This window comes from Pithys albifrons, chromosome 2 (genome assembly GCF_047495875.1).
Source record: "Pithys albifrons albifrons isolate INPA30051 chromosome 2, PitAlb_v1, whole genome shotgun sequence".
NCBI lineage: Eukaryota > Metazoa > Chordata > Aves > Passeriformes > Thamnophilidae > Pithys > Pithys albifrons.
In genome coordinates, this window is record NC_092459.1 from 65,902,207 (window position 1) to 65,921,851 (window position 19,645).

A 19,645-nucleotide genomic window follows, 5' to 3' on the forward strand; every position below is an offset into this window, starting at 1 on the left:
TTTTTTTTGTAACCATATTTTTAATGACATTTCCCTAGGTGTGTATGGGGTTTTTTAAAAGGAGAAAAGAAACCACATCATGAAACTACTTTAGTAGATAATGTTAGGCTGCAATCATTGTTTCAAGATGCTGATTCAAGGAGGCATTCAAAGGGCCCAACCCCTCCCACAGTGGAGCTCTATAGAATCAGTGAGAGCGGACTGAACTACAGCTCTTCATGCAAAGCATACCTGAGTTGCATCCAAAGCATCTCGGACATTCAGCATCTTGTTATGCCCAATTCATGCATTTGTCCAACACACTATTTTCAAATGCTAGTGGAGCGTGGCTAGCACACTTAATAGGCATGTTCTCTAAAACACGTACTCTCTGTGTGGTATTACTTGTTCCAGAGAAAGGAAGAAACAAAAATCCTCAAGTTATTAAAAAATCTGAGTGTTCTGACAAATAACCCATGACATTTCCTTGAGACAATGAAAACACCACCACAGAATCACTCCAGTTTTACTGACCTTTAGTCAGTCTATTAAAAAAAAAGGAAATTCTATTTCCAAATAAGTGAACCAAAGACACATATATAGGTTAAGTCATGGCAAAGAAAGATATTTATTTGTAAATGTATCATTCAACCCTTATGAACAGTCAACAAGCTAACATGCAAGGCTTCCAAACACCATACTGCCACCACAGAGCGTGCTTTGGCTTTCAAAGACACAGCTTATTCACATGACAAAGTTAATGCATCAAGATTTACCTCCTTTTTGTTTGTTAGCTATGGACATGTTTGTTAGCATAGGGATGGTATAATGTAAAAGTGCTGTGTTAAAATACAATTTTTAGAGCTGCTCCTGCATGGGAAAAAACACGGAACCAATGTCTGACAAAAAACCGCCAACAACATGCAGAAACTAAGTTTAGTTTTGGGCTTATCCAGACCAAATTTCTTGTTGTCCATCTGTGTCTTCATATACTATGTGATTTATTGATACCTGTAAGTCAGAATTCAGGTCACAGTTGAAGCACATGGCCAAACTGACCAGCACTGCTGCATGTGACACTGTCTGCTGCTACAGCAACTTGATTTATTAATTTTTATTAGTTCATGTCAGCCACTGTGTCTGTGTAAAAAAGTAATTAAAAAAATCAGTAATGCTGATATACAGAGTGTCTACCAAAAAAAGACTCAAGAAAAACAAGAACTTTACACATTAACTCTCCTAATGAGAAACAGAAAACTGGAAATATTTCTTATGTTGGTTTCAGGACTAAAAGCAAGCCCCTTCCTGAGCAGAAGACCCAGCAGATCTTTCTTTCCTTCCCCAAAGCTGACCCCCTACACTTCTTGCTCTGAGCAAGAAAGACATGGCAGAGCAGGGGCTGGCATCTGAGAGGGGCACAGGGAGGTGACTGCTGGCTGTGGCTCAGCAGAAGGTCCAGCAGTAGCTTTGCATGGCTTTCCCTTCAGCATATGTACCTGCAGCAGTGTGGTTGTCTCAGTCTTCTATTGACCTTCTCAATTTGACCTTCTCAACTGGTCAACAGGTTCAGAAATTATTTAGGAAGTGGGGAGGGCAGGGGGATGGAAAGACATGCAGAACAGCTGGAACTGTTGTATGACGCATTACTTTAAAAAATTTGCTAAAAGTGAAGTGTTGTTCCTTCCCCTCAAGCACATGCACACATATGCTAAATACACACCACAGATGAAACTGCAGCTGAAAGGAAGAAGAGGAAGGAGCCTGACAGCGCAGAAAGGATGACTCCTGGCACAGTAATGCTGGGAGATAATTCATCCAAGCTTCGAACAATTAAGATACACTGAACTGAATTATAAGGGCTAATTAAAATGTAAGATTAAATCGAGTCTGTGCTTTATCTCTGCATCTTTTTACCACATAATAAGAAATTTTAAAGGAGCTAATTCCCCAATGGCATATAACTACTGCAGAAAGTAAAGAATTGACGGCTCCAATGAAACATGAAACGGCTGTTTCACTCTCTGGGTGGTCTTTTTTAATGCTTCTCCCTCCTACAACTTTACCCTGACCTGATCAGCAAGCCTTTAAACATGCAAAAGTCACTTCCCAGTAACTGACAGAGGCATGTCATTAGGTTTTTACACATTCCCCTGTAATGTTCACTTACCCTGAGAGAGAAGGGAACAGCCAAGCTTTCCGCTCTGCCTGAACTGGGGTCTATAAATGCATGTTGAGAAGATAACAGTTCGCTGTCAGAAGGAGGCACGGTGCCTTCCCCTGACCAAAATGGGAGTTATGCAATTCTTCGTAACCTTGACTCATCTTGACTCAAAACCACGGCCTTGCCACTCGCCTCTGCATTTCTGCAAATGTTCTTTCTGCTTCTCTGAAATCTGTGACACTTGGAGCACACACCAAGCATCTTGAGGTGCTGCCCAACCACAGCTACAATTACTTAATTCAGCAGAAAATTACTGGAAGGTCAAGTGGGGCTTTTCTATAAACTTGAAGCTTCTTCCTGCTTCACTTTTTCTCAGGCTAACTAAAGAGATGACAAGTGCCATTTATAATAAAGAACAGTGAACAAATTGCAGCTATTCTGAAATAGCTTTTTATCTCTCTGCAGGTTGTTCCACTTCTTCACGGGTTCTGCACTCCAACTCTGTACTGCTCAGATCTACCTAACACCTGGAATCTCAGTGAATATATCAACATATAACTCTTTACTTGCTTACAGATATGCTTTAATATTTGCATCTGATTAACATTTTAGATGTTCTTCACAGCAACATTAGCACATAAACTTCAATTCAAAAAGAGACAAAAAATAAACAACATCACCTTCCACAGAAGAAACAGTCCTGAAACAAAGTGGATGGAATAGCCACTCTCCAGGAGCACTGAGTCATCTCTTAAAACTGGCCCTAAACACACTGGAGAGACTGGCAACAGAAGCTGCAAAACACTTGAAATAAAAGCTTTTTCTGTGGTAAGTGCTATGTAGAAATTCACTAACCTCAAAGAAGAGCAAGCAAGTTTTTTATCTTCTGTTTGATGGTGAAATTAATTAGATTTATGCCTGTAAAAATTCACATTAGATTTGCTTTAATGTGTCCTTTTGACTACCTCTTTGCACTACTCTGGATTGAGAAAAGATAGTATCAACCCAAAAGATGAAGATGTAGGAGATTAAATGAGAATTCATTTACTCAGCTGAATCAACAGGCATTTTAAGACACTGTTCAAAAATGAGAGGAAAACGGCCCTGGCAAGCATTCAGGTCAGGAAGAGATTTTCAGGTTTTTAGAACTTTGTTCAGGAAAACTAATGATGATTCAGAAACATGTACATGCTCAAACTCACCACGAAAGGCTTAGCTCACTTCCACTAGAGATTTATTCTGGAAAGAAGATATAACCTTTTTTTTTCCCCAGTTGGAAATAATCATAAGTGAATGGCGTGATGCTTTTCTGAATAATGAGAGAGCTTTAAGTGCTGACAGGTTTATAAGCAGGTACAGGGAACAAAGGAGGAAAATTCAAGTACTTTGTCATTGCTGCTGTTTCCATCAGCAATGCTAAATAAAAATCAAGTTTGTTTTTCATACTACTGTTTGGGAAGCTGAGAAGCACCAACAAGGATGAGGAAAAGGCTGAGGTACTTAATGCCTTCTTTGCCTCAGCCTTTAATAAAAACACTAGTTGTTCTTGGTGTACCTTGCTCCTTGAGCTGGAAGACAGAGACAGGGAGAAGAATGAAGTCCCCATAATCCAAGGGGAAATGATCAGTGACCAGCTACACCAGGAAGATTAACACATGTCTATTGGGCCAGATGGGATCCACCCAAGGATACTGAGGGAGCTGGCAGAAGTTCTCACCAAGCCACTTTCCATTACTTAGCAAGTGTACTGGATTACTGGGAAGGTCCTGGTTGTCTGTAAGTTAGCAAACGTGATGCCCATCTACAAGAAGGGTTAGAAGGAGATTGCAGGGAACCACAGGCCTGTCAGCCTGCCTGAGGTCGGGCCAGAGAAGGTTATGGAGCAGATGATCTTGAGTGCCATCATGTGGCACCTGCAGGACAACCAGGGCATGCAGCCCAGCAAGCACGGGATTATGAAAGGCATTTCCTGCTTAGCCAACCTTACCTACTCCTATGACAAGGTGACCTGCTTAGTGGATGAGGGCAAGGCTGTGGATATTATCTGCCTGGACTTCAGTAAAGCTTTGACACTGCTTCCAACTCCATTCTCCTGGAGAAACTGACTGCTCGTGGCTTAGACAGGTGAACCATTTGATGAGTAAAAAACTGGCTGCACGCCCAGGCCCAGAGAGTGGTGGTGGAGTTCATTCAGCTGACAGCTGGTCACAGGTGGTGTTTCCCAGGGCTCAGTGTTGGGGTCAGTCCTGTTTAATAGCTTTAATAACGATCTGGATGAGGGAATCAAATGCATCCTCAGTAAACTTGCAGATGAGTACAAGTTGGGTGGAAGCGTTGATCTGCTGGAGAGTAGGAAGGCTGGGATCTGGGCAGGCTGGCCTCAATTTTATGAGGTTCAACAAAGCAAAATGCAGGTCCTGCACTTGGGTCACAACAACCCAATGCACCACTACAGGCTGGGGAAAGAGTAAGCGGAAAGCTGCCTGGGGTAAAAGGACTTAGGGGTGCTGATTGACAGTGTCAGAACATGAGCCAGCAGTGTGCCCAGGTGGCCAAGAAGGTCAATGGCATCTTGGCCTGTATCAGCAATAATGTGGCCAGCAGGACCAGGGCAGCGATTGTTCCCTCTACTCTGTACAGGTGAGGCTGCACCTCAGTTCAGCTTTAGATTCCTCACTACAAAAAAGACATTGAAGTGCTGGAGCAAGCCTAGAGAAGGACAATGAAGCTGGTGATGGATTTAGAGAGTAAGCCATATAAGAAGTGGCTGAGGGAGTTGTGGTTGTTTAACCTGGAGAAAAGGAGGCTCAGGGAAGACCTCACTGCTCTCTTTAACTATCTGAAATGAGGTTTGTAGCCAGGTGGAGGTTGGCCTCCCAAATAACAAGCATCCAGGCGAAGGAAATAACCTCAAGTTGCACCAGGAGGGGTTTACACTGGATATTAGGAAAAATTTCTTCATGGAAAGGGTTTTCAGGGATTGGAACAGGCTGCCAATGGAAGTGGTTGAGTCCATATCCCTGGAGGTATTTAAAAGATTAGTAGATGCAGCACTCAGGGACAAGGTTTAGGAGGAGACTTGGCAGTTCTGAGTTAACAGTTGGACTTAAAGATATTGTCTACCCTAAATGATTTTAAGTCTCTATTCTAAGCAAAAGCAAAGCAGACTCCCATTTTTCATTACTCTGCTTACATTTTCTCTGCTTACATTTTCTCTGCTTCTCCAGTACCTTGGTGATATGCTCTAAATGGGTTAATGCAACCTCTATAGATCTTGAAAACACTCAAGCAGGGAGGTGCAAGGTGAGTGGAAGAGACTTCTTTTGTTCCAAATGTGAACTGCCAGAACAGTAGCACAGTAACATGCCTTCTAAATACTGCCTGTCTGCCAGCTCAACATATGCAGGTGCAAGGAAAATAAAATGTAAAAGTGCTCCTTATCCCTTTCTGCGAAGAAAAGTTTGGTTTCAAAGGTATAAAATGCCAGACAAGAGAAGTGAATTTGGTCCCTGTGTTATACACCAGATCAGTTATTATGGGGTCAGAACTACCCTGTGGGGTGTGTGTGTGTGTGTGTGTGTGTGTGTGTAGGGTACAGGGATGGGTCGAAGCTCATGGAGGTGGGGTGGCATCATATCCCTCATGGCAGGCCCTGGAGACCACATGGGGAAGTCCTGGAGCAGCTGCCACTCACAAACAGACTGGGAAAACTCTAACACCCCACATCTCCTGGAGTCCCTGACCCAGCTTAGATGGGCAGGGACAGTGAGAATATGGCCCCTCACTCTGGTCTGGGACCCCAAAGTGGCCAGGGGGTCAGAGGCCCAACCTGGGAGTTTGACTGTAGAGACCAGAGCAGATAAAACCAGAGGGTTTGGGGTTCCACATGTTGTGACTCTGCCACCTGGGCATGTGAGAAGCTGGTTTTCCACAAAGCTTTTGTGGTAGCAATGTCTCCCTCTTTCTCCTCTCTCTTCTTGTTCCCTCTATTTCTTTTTATTTACTCCTTTTCTAGATTATTTGGGTGGCTTGGAGCTGGAGGGATTGGATTTAAGTGTAGTAAATTGGTCGAATATTGACTTGGGTGTTGTTAATAGGTGCTGAGTTGGCATTGTGGTCGACCATTTTGTCTAGCTTGTGTAGCCCTTTTTGAACCTTTTCCAAGTTTCCTTATTTTCTCCCCTAAATTAATAAAAAAAACTCCTTAGGAACAAGTCCATGACTTATTCTCTGGCCATTTTCTTAAGGTATTAAAGAACGAGATAGGTAGGTAGATAGATAGATAGATAGATAGATAGACAGACAGATAGATATGTATATAAATATTAGAGCAATACTCTTAGCAGAGCCTGTGAGCCTGCAGCTCTGGGGCTAGAGCGTCACACCCTGGACTAATGCCCAGAACGGCTGCTCCTGCAAAACTTCACAAATTCCAGTAACGGCTCTGCTGCAATGGCATGTAGAAAGTCTCATCCCTTTCCTGGGGAAGGAGGATGGATTTCACCAAAGTAGGGTTCTTCAATCTTCGAGCTGATCTTTGAGCTTTTCATGGATCTGAAGCTGCCCTAAGCCTGCAGTCAGGAGTCAACTTTGTCTCCTACCCATTCCTGCTTCCCACTGCCCTATCTGCTAATGGCAAGCTGTTGTACAAGGTTTTCAGCTGTCAGCCAGAAAACACCACATCAATACTCTGACCCCTGTGCTTTTAGCCTGGGGAGTTTTGCACAGTTTTTATACTGAGCTGGCAGAAAAGCTTGGGCAAACAGGAAGAACAGTTTTCCATAAACAGTATGAGTTCAGCTGTCCACTAGAAATAGTCTATAAAGGAATTGTTTAAAGAAATCAAGCAAAACTAGAACTCTTTCAACATGCTGTAATACCTATAATGTGCATTTAAACCACATCTTGAAATTTCTGCTAAGTCAACACTTGACACTCCATTTTCTAATGAAATAGGCTTAAAACATCACTCTAGAATTAAGGAACCATGAAAATAGTCCACATGGTAGTTCACTGTTAGGCATAACACTGCCAATAAATTTTGAAACTACAGACTAAAACTTCCAAAAATGTTTAATTTATCAGAAAACACTAAGAAATGCTAAAATATTAGTAAGAAATCTTGATGTAAATAAAATGCTCTCTGCTTTAAAAGGGTCATCAGCTTTTTCACTACTCTACACCTACTAGTTAAGCCAAGCATACTCTCAATAAAAAAAAAAAGTTACGTGTTTCAGGTTTGCAAAGAACAGCTAAAAAGGAAGCTGCAAATAATTTGTACATCTTACATGTATTTTCACAAATTTGTATTAGAAAAAATTTATAAATACATTGTAGATACATCATGTATACACTACAAAGGAAACATGATACCTATGTGGCAAGGATGTACCATAGGTATAGAAAATGAGACCTATAGGAAGGAGCAAGAGGTAAGAATTCTCATCATTTTCTGGTGTACCTAATGCTGAGTATCATCCCTGAAGAATCAGTCTAAATAACAATAATCCTTTTAACCCTCAGGTGTGGCTACTTGTTTGATCTTGCAGTTTGGAAGAGAAAAGGGATCATTTACCAAAGGTGTGAAGTCCTAATGATTTTTCTTCTTTAAAGATAATACATTAGAAATGAAACCCTCATGGAGTCAGAAGAGAGAACACAAAAGATCAAAATTTTGTTTAACTCTTCTTGTTTCCACATAACAAAATCATGACCATAGTTAAGTTCTATATCAAGTGAACTTCCAATTGCTCAAAATATTTTATTTTCTAAGAAAACAAAACCAAACATGCCCCTCCCCCAAGTTTTATCATTTCTTACTACATTGTCTACCGAAGCCTGAGGCCATGCACTCACATTACCATGTAAACAAAACACTGGGAACTTAGGCAAGTTCTTGCAAAGTATCTGCAGTAAATTTATACTTTACAGAACTTCTTTTTATCTAAGTGCAAGGAATCCAGCCTGGTGGCACAAATGGCATGGTTCCTGAATATAATTTCCAGATTAAATTTACAGCCTGGGCAATAACCATCTGCAGTCAGCTTTAACCTCTGTGTCCTGGCTAAATGCTAACTGGCATCACTCATTCAAGTCCTTCCAAAAATTCGTCAGAAGTTTCATCCAAATTCAATTTTCTTCACATTCCGTGCTATAAATGTCTCCCAAGTCCTGCTGCATACTTTTAAATATCTGCCAGAAGAAACTGCACTCCCACGATACAGATCATAATCTGTTTGCATGGTTTATAAATACTTCTGTAGTCTCTGGAATGGGGACTACTTTGTCAGAACAAAATTAAGTTGGTTAAATTGGTGAAGAGTCATTCCTGGTACAAAATCAATGAACTCAGTGCAGTTTTCAATCTCATATTAGTATCTGGCTATACAAAGACGAAGCATTAACAAAAGCGTCTGCCACTTCTAAAATAGAAGTGCACGGTTTAAAGACCCAAGTTACCATCTCTGGAAACATGTAAATCGTGATCCTCTGGAAGGCAAAAGTATATAATAGCATCCTGGCTTTTCACAAACATACTGTATGTAATTACTCTATGGCCAACCGAGTGCAGGAAAACCAAAACAAAACCAACTTCTGCATGTGACTTCCAGTGCGAGAAAGAAGGGGGAAAAAATACATTGTATTGTTCACGTGTAAGAGGGAAAATGTTCTATGTATTACAAATAATAGAAATCATTGAAAAAGATTTTTGTGGGAAAAAGATGCCTTACCTTGAGAAGTTGAGGAAATGAACATGTCTAGTGAATAAATAGGGCTGCTCAGCAGTGCTTATGTTTTTAATCAATTCCATCTAAAAAGAATTAAGAAATCAAATTTTCCATGTTATGTCAATGCACATTTTGAGACACGTATAAAAATTTCAAACAGCATATGACATACAACTTTCAAGTCTGAATTACTCAGGACTGCCTTCCCTACTATCCCTCCAAAACACTGTTACCAAGACAGCACGACTACTAATTTATGTCTAAGCAAGAAAGCAGAACAGTGTCTGCAGCTTAACCTATCAAGGAACTGACATCCTTCCAAAGGCGGGTATCAGTTCAAGAAAAGGTATAAACTAAGGGGAAAATCCAAACTCTGACTAAATCTGCACCAGAGCTTTGCAAATGGCAGCTGCCCTCTTGAAAACACTAACTCTATTCAAACCAATGCAAAAAATGTAAAATGTCTGAAACTGTAACAGAAAATGGGCACTGAGTCAATGGCCATTTTCACACAACAATAAAACCTGCCAACTTAGCCAAAACACCAGTTGATTTTGCTCTTTACATACAGAAATCAGCATTTGCCATTTCTTTTGCTATTATGGCAAATTAGGAGTACAAATTAAATGGGCACCTTCAGAAAGATGATGTTAAATTTCAGTTCAGGCACATTCACATAATGTCAATTTTTAAAGAAAAATGAATAATTTAAATTTTTAGATAATTAAAATGGAATAATGTAAACAGCACCACAAATAGGAATATCTATTTTGTGTAAGCTGAGCTCTACCTGTGGTTTACAGGAAACTGAAATTGTCTAGTGAAGCATCATGCTAGAGATTCAACACATTTCAACTAATTTTGTTCCCTTCTTATTAATTTTCTAAGGTTTATTTTCTGATTTTCTGTTCTATGTTCAAATGCAGGCTATGTTATCAACGCAGAACACAAATGCATTTGAAAATACAGGTTTACTAATTTTACAAACTGGGTAGCAGAAAGCAATTAATAAACTGGAAAGAAAAAGAGATAAGAGAGCGTGAACCAAACATCCTGGTTTGAATCAATTTATGTACTAAATTTAGCACCATTAATGAGACATTAATTAAAAATGTATTTCTTAAATTTACATGCTATAGCTGACATAAACAAAATAAGCAAAAATATTGGGTCTATCCTGTTATGTGGTCAAGATAAAGTGGCTGGCATGTGATGAGTTACTGAAAGCAAAACGAGTATGGTAAAAAATTACACCCAAGCCATAACAAATATCAAATTACATTTAAGGGACAGCAATTGCCAAATTTCCTCTGGTTTATTTCCCAGTTTCAATATACTGATATTTTGCCATGGCGTTCACACTGTGTGTCACATCTTATTGCTTCTCATCCATCTTTCATTTTCCACTTTTTTCTAGAACACATACCCGGCCTTCTTCTTTCAGACAACACAAGCTACAGACATTTAACTTCTAGCACTGAATAAAATGTACATACACACATACACCAATATGCTTTTCTCTATTTTTCCACTGCTTTCAAAACTTTTATACACATATATGTATGATAAGCACTGAAGCAAACAGTTCAGTTTGTCCATCTTTTCATGATGGACCATTTCCTGTCAAACTAGTTTGAATACATTAATGCATATTAGGTACAGACCTTGCATATCAAGGCATATTAGAAAGTATATCAAGGTACAGTATACTTGAAAAAGGGTGTAAACCCAAAGAAATGGAACATAAAGAAGATGAGATCAACAAAAGAAAGGCAATATAAAAGGAAAAAACAAACAAGAGAATATGGAGAGGTAATGTGCAATTAAAAAAAAATTAAAAAATATGCAGGAAGGGAATGGCGCTCCTGCTTTAGATAATCATATATGGACTCTAGCCTGCTTGATTCAAGTTTATACAGCCTCTTCAGTACAATGTAAATGCTGTGGGCAAGAAATACATAAACCTGAAGATCAAAACTTGTCCAGATCAGAATTAGAAAGTCCAGAAAACTCTGCAATAATTGGCACAAAGGAATCAAGTAAAGTATCGTTTGTTGATGCTCTGAAGAGACAAAGGCTTTCCTAGTAAACCCAACATGCTGACATTTCTTTAGGACTGGTAACTCTTTGTGCCAAAAAATTATATTCATTCACCTTGTGGAATCAAACAAGGGGAGACTCTAGAGGCTGTGTATCAGAAGTCTCAATTGGATTCCTCAAATTTTTTTTTCCTCAGACAAGCTGTAGAAATGAAATTCTCATAACTGTATGAAGCTTTATATTTGGCATTTTATCTGTGTTACTCTATCTGCATGAAGTAAGGAAGGAAGATGGCAAAAGGAAGTTACTGATATGGGATAAAAACTCTATTCATGCCACTATGGTCATCACTGTAATTCCATCTTGGAATAAATGAAAAAAAACATCATTAGAGCACAAATATGGAGATATAAAGATACTATATCCATCAAAGTAACCCCACTGAGTTTAAAGAGACAGGCAGCTTTAGAATAATACTGGTAAATAAAAAAGCAGGAGGTACATATGAGTGTTAGAAAGTGCTGTGCAAGTATCCTTTGGCCTTAAAGATTTCCTCAGGATGGCCCCAATCTGTTATCACCAGGCAGATTCACATTACACCATCAGCAGGTTTGTCACTGCACTTCACCTGATGTTAGTGTCAGGCTCACATCAACCTGCTGCTGGACAAGCACAGGCACTTTGGCCTCAGGAGCAAAGGCAGGCTGGAAAGATGCACAGAGAGCAGGACAGCATCTGGCCCCTGGCTTTTCCTTTAATCTCTTGCTACCAAACTCAATCTCTTGAACTATTATAAAAGCTTAGTCCAAAGCAGACACAGAATTTTGTTTTGACTTAAAGTACCTTCATATTTAGACACTTAATGACCGACTGGACTTGTAAGCAGATGTAGATAAAGCTACAATGTGCATAAGAATAAGCACAACCAATTCTTTTAAAACCCCTGCCAAAAGGGTAAGTAAGGCTCAACTGAAACAACACACAGATGTCAGGAGGGAAAAATAAATAACTGTAGTGGCTCACAGCCACATGTAAATTGTGGCCATATTTCCCATGGGTCTCTCTCTCTCTGATCCTGCTGTGCTGAAATTATTTCAGTCTAACAAACCAACTGTGTTGCTCAGGAATACCTAGTGATCCACCCCTGATTTTAAGATGATGGTAAAGAGAAAAGAAAGGAAAGAAAAGAAAAATCTTCCATTGTGTCCCAGAGGTGTAAGGTCTCTAATGGTTTGAGTTGGTTAGTTGATGTTGGCTGTTAGGGGCTTTTTTGGTTGGTTTGGTTTTTGGTCTTGTTTTGGGTTTGGTTTTTTTTGTTGTTCTTTCAGGTTTTTGTTGTTGTTGTTTTGTTTAGTTTGTTTGGGGTTTTTTTTGTGAGGGGTAGGTTCTACTGGGTTTTTTTAAAGTTTTTTTTATTTTATTTATAAGATGATTAGTGCAAAGCATCCACAGAGAGGAACAATGAGAAGAAGATGAGAAATGAGAAAAACAAATATTTTGCATGGAATAACTGATGAAGGAGTTCCATGAAAGTACAGATGATCTAGGGTCATCCTAAGTTTGAAAAGAAATTATTAGGCACAAGCAGCACAAGATAAACTGCCCTGGAAAACACTGTTAGGGGAGAGATGAACCAGAACACATCCATGGTTGGAGGAAGAAGCTGTAGAAACATAAGAAGTCTGAAAGGAGCACACACCTGCTAGGATAAGCCCTTAGAGAGCTATTTCCCCCTCACTGCTGCCTAGAGCTCCTCTGCAGGAGCTAGGCAGTTTCTGTGAAACAGTACTGAAAAATATACTGATTTTCTCTTTAAATTAACTATATTGCACCACAGTCTTAATGCTGCTAAAGAAGGATCCAGCGAGAGGGAAATGGCAGGACACAAAGAGTGTCTGTGGAAGCAAACCAAAACAGTGGGTGTGCTGTGCTCCCCAGGTAAAGAGGAGCATGCACACCAGATGGCTGGAGCCTGCAGAGATGCTGTGCCACACCAAGCAGTTGCCAAGACCTCTGCAGTGTGGTCAACACATTTGCAGTCATTTCACTCATCCCCCTCAAACACCAATTAATTTTAAGGAACAGAGTCTTTTCTAGAATCAGATCTTTCTACCACTGTGACTCCTTGCTTAATCTTTTATTCAAATTTTTTCCTCCTTAATCCATTTTCTGCACTCACTTTTAATCAGGTCTTTTAAAGAAGACCACAGGGACAATCCTGTAAATCACAAGTTGATATAATAGTCCAGGATAAAGATTAAGGAAAAATCTACTGTCCTACACTACCACTGTAGGGTCTCAGTTGGCCACAGGGAAGAAATGAAACTGTAATTGCTCAGCATCCCCCACGTACTTGTACTGGGCTGGTGCTGCATTGTAAATAACACTTCAGTAGGTGGCACTGTGAAGTGACTCCAAGAGGGCTGGATGGAGCCCTCCCCGAAAGAAGAGAAACGTAAAGGATGGGTTTTCTCCAGCCACTGCATTGTTCCTGCACAAAAAGTCAACTCCAGCCTTCGAGGGAGGACAACTTTCTCTCTTCTGGGAACAGCCAGCCCCTGTGCTGACTGCTCAGAGCAGTCCTGGTTTGTTTGAGATTTGCAGTAAAGAAATTCCATTGGGGACAAAAAGAAAATCAGATAAAAAACCCACCCGGACAACAGCCAAAATGTTACTACTTTTTTAAGATACTGTATTTCACTGGGAGAATTTGAGGTCAAATTGTGTAAAAATGGTGAGGCAACTGGGATTTTCAAAGTGAGGTCTACTGGATCGCATTGTGATCTTCACTAATACTGACACAAATCAGACAAACAAATTTCTCTACATCTGTCTTTCTTCTGAGTTCTTTACCTTCTTCCACCACTTTCAGTCCCTACTGAAGGCATGTAGGGCTCAGAAAGCACAAGTATCTACAGGAATTTTGGTATATCACTTTCATCTCTGTACTCATTTCCATAAAAAAACTCCCAGCTCTCAAGAATGAGACTAGATCTTCATTTTCAGCTCTCAAAAGTTTGGAATGGTTTCAAGAATTTCTTCACCTCCCCAAACTGGTATGACCAATTTACTATCTTGAAAAGCATTTAAGAAAAATTAGGGATGAATTTTTGGTGTGTTAGACTGGAATTACATATTAAGTTGGCTGCACAGCCATAATGATGGGTGGGTAGAAGGAAACAACATGAGGATGAACTACCAGTTACTCCTTATGTGACTGGTATTTGTATACCTGCAAGCATACTCATTCTTACTTCCCTGAACACAAGAAAATGGGATTGGGGGACAAAGTCAGGGAAGGGGAAGATTTCATTTTGCAGCAGTTCATATGGAATTTTAAAGCCACATCAATTAGATTAACTTTAATACTACATATTACTTTCTGTATTTAATTTATGTGGAAGTATTATAGCAAATGGTAAGGCACATATTAACTTATGCCCACAGATGTTCAAAGGCTGCACCTCTAATTGCCAGCAGACACACATAATTTGGGAAAATTTCTTCTTAAGAAGCAGACTGGAAAAGGCAACGAGAATATGGATTCGAGTTATGTGCAATCCCCACAGTCATTAAAACACCTACATGCTTAACTTTATTTAACAACAGCAGACTGCATAAGCTAAATATTTACAGAAAAGTCTTGGCTGGATCAGGGCTTTAACCAAACACAGGACCAACAAATGACAGAAGGAAGAGAGACTTATGATCTCAAGCGAGAAGCTCATGCTCATGCTGGAAGCCTATAGCTCAGCCCAGCTCTCTTTTTTCTTGTTCCAATGCCTGGAGCTGGAAAACATCCATTCTTTCAACTTCCTCTTTGGTACACCACAGTAAAGGTGAAAAAAGTAATTTATCTTATTTTTATATTCTGCTCTTAAAAATTGAGAAGACAACTAAAAATGCCCTGAACAACAGAGCAGTTACTGTCTTCAGGTGTGTTTCCTGGTGATCAAAGGCACTTTTCAGTAAAAGTATTCACTAGATTATGAACCTACTGTAACTACATAAATAAACCATAAATGAAAATAAAGAGATTCAAGTTACAGTAGGGTCATCTAGAGAGTAAATCATCAGCTCTATAGCAATACTTTCAGCACATTTACTGTCGAGTAAGCCAAGAGCTTAGGGAATGCAAAAGGTACTGCAGATAGTTATCCTCTGTCAGTGTATAGGCAAAAAGTAAGTCTGGGCCTCTCTGGAATCTCCATATGCTGGACTAAACACAGAAGACTGCCAAGATGTGATTTTGTCCTGTTTTAACAAAGAACAATCCATCTATTAGAGAAAGGCAGAACAGAACTGAAAGGAGGAAGCTGATGAGGGTGAAATCTTGTGATTATTAACACCTGAAGGGTTTTGTGATGTATCTCCTAATCAGTAATGAAAAGCGATGAAAGATACAGGCAAACAAAACTCAAACAACCCAAAACACAAAAGCAGTCATACCACAGAAATGCCCTATCCCATATCCCAGGAGAAAACCTAAGAAGACAGACTCTGTAGCACAGGAGTTTGACTCCTTTCTGATGGGACCATTTTGTGAACTATCCCAGGCTCTGTGGTGCTGCCAGTAGGATACACAGAAGGAATCTGCAGCAGCTGCAGCTCAGACTTCCCTCAGCCAGAAGCAGGGGCAGTGAGGGGACACTGTCCTTCCCCACTGCCTTTTATTGGCATCTAACACACAACTGTGCATAGAGCCACCTTTGGGCTGGTGTGGCAGCCTTGGCCAGCTGGTGTCCACCTTGGGCTGAACTTCAGTGTCATGTGGCATTAGGTCAGCTGGCAGATGGTAGGACCGCAATAGACACCTTGAGGGGGAGGAAGGTGGGACTTGCAGGAGCAATATCAGCTCCTAAATTTTCATTTGGAATAAACTGCTGCATCTAAAATAAGAAACTTGTGCTCATAAACAGGTTTCAAATAAATGAGCCCAAATCACAGCACAATGCCACTGGCAGGCCCACATCCGTATTTTGATCATCCTTTTGTGGCTTGCAGGCTGCTATTCCTGGGAGTGCCACAGGCAGCTATTGCAGCCTTTACCTGATCAGCAGCTCAAAATAGCAGTGGTGGGCAACGTGTGCGGCATCTGACTACGTACATACCCTTTGGAGTCTGAGGGGTTTTTGCACTACACTTACAGAGGGCACATGGTTAGTCTGAATAGAAGAAAATTTAAATAACTGGATCTTTTATAGAATCAAAGCTACAAAAGTAATGCCTTCTACAACTTTAAGGGAACATGAAAAAGTTGCCTAGGTAAAGAGGCATCATGTGGTATTTTCACTTCCTGTATTGAGGGTTGTGTAATGTCATGAAAAAGGCAGATAAGCAAGAATTTGAGATAGGATCAAGGGTATGTCTGATTATAGCAACATGGGTTAGCATGGCCTGGGGAAACAACTTTTTGAAGCTACTGCTTACTAAAAGTGAATTAAGAAACTTGTCAAAAAAGATAATTTACTATTATTTACTCCTGCCCTGCTTAAGGAGACCCAAGCTAGGTCTGAATTAACTGTCCTGGGTATACAATGAATGGCTATGCCCTGCAGATACATTAATACGTGTCCCAGATGCTGATAGCACTTAACTTCACTTGTACTAACCTTTCTTGCCTTGATGGTAGTCTAACTGCTGTGCTGACTAAATTCAAGAGCTGACTCACTGGAACTTAGTTTTCTGGTTAGCATCCACATCATCTTGTTCTTGGCTCTACCATCCATTTCTCCTATTAAATGAAGTCACTTAGAGAATGATGAATTCTGGATGATCACTCAGGTCAAAGCAGTAATACATCTTTTCAATAGGATTTCTGCTATCATGTGCTTTTTCTTCTCAGTTTCATAAACATAATAAGAAAACTGGATCTAAGAGGAGCAGGAGTAACTTACCTGTTCATTTTTGGTCAGTCTTGTTTTGTTATGAATGTCAGATGTAACCAGATTGAATCCGTGTTTCTCTGATAAAATTCTCAAAAGCAAAACCACAGTTCGACTCCCACACTTTCCAACTCTGTTGTAGACCACCTGACTGGGGAAAGGGAGTACCTAAATAAAGATTGAAAAAAGTGGAGTCAGTATATTGATATTTTTGTTTCCACATACCTCTGAATCACTCTATGTTTTGACCTTAAGCCAACAGACACATAAGAGTAGAATTCCTAGGGCCCTGCCCAGGTCAGAAGCATTCAGGTCAGAAGAACTGACTTCCTCTAACAAGCCAGCAGCTCTTCAGAATAGAAACAATGTGGCTTGGGAGATGGAGAGATGAGATTTCCTCTTCATGATCCAGTTAAATGTAACAGTACAGAAACACTATGCAACTGCTGATAATGGGTTTAAGCTCCCAGTTTGTAATCTCAAAGCAAATAGTCAGCTTTAGTTGACCATCTCCCATAAAAAGAATGAAGAGCAGTGAATTTGCAATACAGTTTGGCAACTCAAAGTGAAGTTGACATAATACAAGAGGAATGCTGGTATTGCAAAACTTTAGCTTAAAAAGAAAAAAAATCCAAACAACTACCAGTTGTACATAGCTAAAATTAATCAACTCTTTCAATTTCAAATATAAACAGGCATCTTTCAAATAAATTCAGAGAACAAATCATGCCACTGACTAGGTATCGACTTGCGGAACAAAAACCGCCAGTGCTACAGGTGGCCTGAGGACAACTGGCAGTCTGGTCACCTCCGTACAGGTAATGGTCACTAAACCTCAAAACAGAGCAGCTACATACAACCTGATACTGAGAATGGTCTCCAGGCCACACTAGCTCTTGCACCATGCTCTGCTCCCTGGGAACCCAGAACAATTGAGTAGAATTCACTGTCTCAAAGTACATTGGAGGCAGCCTTATTTTGTTCCTGTATGATGTCCATGGGGTATTTTTTCAGCAAAATGCATTCTTAAGTCGCACTATCACACTAGACAAGTATTTGGTGTACAGCATATAGCAGCAGCATCTGGTAGTATGGGCCAAGAGGAAACTGTTGTCAAGCCTTCAAATTGGCTAACAGCCAGGAGCTCTCAGTTTCATGCACTGAGGTGCATATATGGCACTCAAGGAAAGATCATTTTTCTAATAAGACAATGGCAGAATAAGACAATAAGACAGAGGGGCTGCACCCAGGCTCCAGACAACATGTGTTCACTGCAAGGAATGGCCAAAGTGATGGTGTGTCTCAATCTATAGTTATTTCTGTTGTTGATGCAATCACGTTCTCCCAGCAGAAGGATTTCTGACATAAAAGCAGTCAGATGAGGCATATGGCACTTCTCAGGGTATACAAACAGGTAATATATCTTCAGCAGGGAAGCCAAATGATTCCTCAGGCAACACTTTAGACTACTTTAAGAGGACTGCTAACTAGAAATTGAAAAAAAAAAAGAACAAAGCTCTGTAGTCCCTTATCTTTATTAGGAACTTACAGGCACTTTGCTCTCAATATTACATTTCATGACCAAATGAACATTACTATTGTTACTGGTTGGAATGTTTAGGATATCCTTTACTGCAGCATAAAGGGGGAAGCCATCATTCTCCAAATTACCTGGGGAAGGGGTAGGTACTGGATGATCATGGCCTTAGTTAAGCTTTCCAAGCTGCAAGATATCACATCTGCTGACTCAGCAAGCAACCATGGGCCTCCTAAGACTTATACAATCCACATAATGCACCAAGTCTGACTACTTTGTAACATTTTTATGGTGTTTTCTATGAGAAATCTAGCCCCCTTATTCCTTATAAATCTCCTTCATAAGGCTTACTTCCTATGAAGCAAAATCCGAGCCTCAATTGTTACAGAACTCCCTAGGTGATGAATTTAACATCTCTGTGTTACAGCTGTAGCGAACCTTTTTCAAAACTACTGCTAACAATGTCTGAAAGTTAACATTTGAATGTGTTTTATTATTCTGATTACCACACCAGGGACACCATAATGAACAAGTATACACAGCCCTGTTCTGGATTGTCCCCTTTTTGATTAATTTCTTAGCACAACAAACACGAGCATCACTATTTATTTGCACCACCCACACAACAGCACTGTAACTTGTGGAATGAAAATTTATCCTCTGCTCAGACATACACCTTTGGCATACTTGGCTCTGCAAGTATGTGAAAGCCTTCAAGAGAAATACTAAGTAGATCCTGATGAGTTCCAGTGAAGGAACAGGAACAGTATGTCAAGCATTCTAAAAATGAGATAAATTATGAGAGCTTGTAGAGCTATGGACATATTTAAAATGCTTGATAATGATTAACTGCTTTGATTTTCCTAGCAGAGTTGACTTTTCACTGTAGTGAGTGAAATTTTTTCTTCATTGATAATTCATTCAGGTACAATTTTGCTGCACCCAGATGATACTCAAGTTCTAATTAAATCCCTGTCCTGGTTATCCAGAAACCTTGGGTGAATCTTACTAATATAGTTCTTTAAAAAGGAAATAAAATTAAAGCAGGCCTTTGTAAAGTCTCCATTCTAAGTGCAAACAACTTTATTGGCTTAGAAAACTGACAGTAGCAACAAAGTTTAGCCAGTTCTCACATTTGTTTCTGAAACTCACCTTCCTAGGTAGCATAATTCTGTTGTGCACACAGACAATAACCATGACAACCCCCAAAAAGAAACTATAGCAAATATTCACTGCAAATAAAGAAAGCTGAAATAAAGGGCTATTATTTTCAGACATCTATTTAGCTTAAAGGAGGCCAATATATCAATGTCTT

The 19,645-nt window shown here is 39.9% G+C and overlaps 1 protein-coding gene across 2 annotated transcripts in view; it reads right to left on the minus strand.

Annotated features, from left to right (window-relative positions):
• Positions 1 to 19,645, minus strand: part of UST (uronyl 2-sulfotransferase) — a 159,878-nt gene that overhangs the window by 67,925 nt on the left and 72,308 nt on the right. For both annotated transcript variants that reach the window (XM_071549353.1, XM_071549354.1), the window contains exons 3-4: positions 16,806 to 16,961; positions 8,872 to 8,951 (exon numbers count right to left, since the gene is read on the minus strand). In XM_071549353.1, coding sequence (XP_071405454.1) covers positions 8,872 to 8,951; positions 16,806 to 16,961 — 236 coding nt within the window. The remainder of the gene's footprint in view (positions 1 to 8,871; positions 8,952 to 16,805; positions 16,962 to 19,645) is intronic.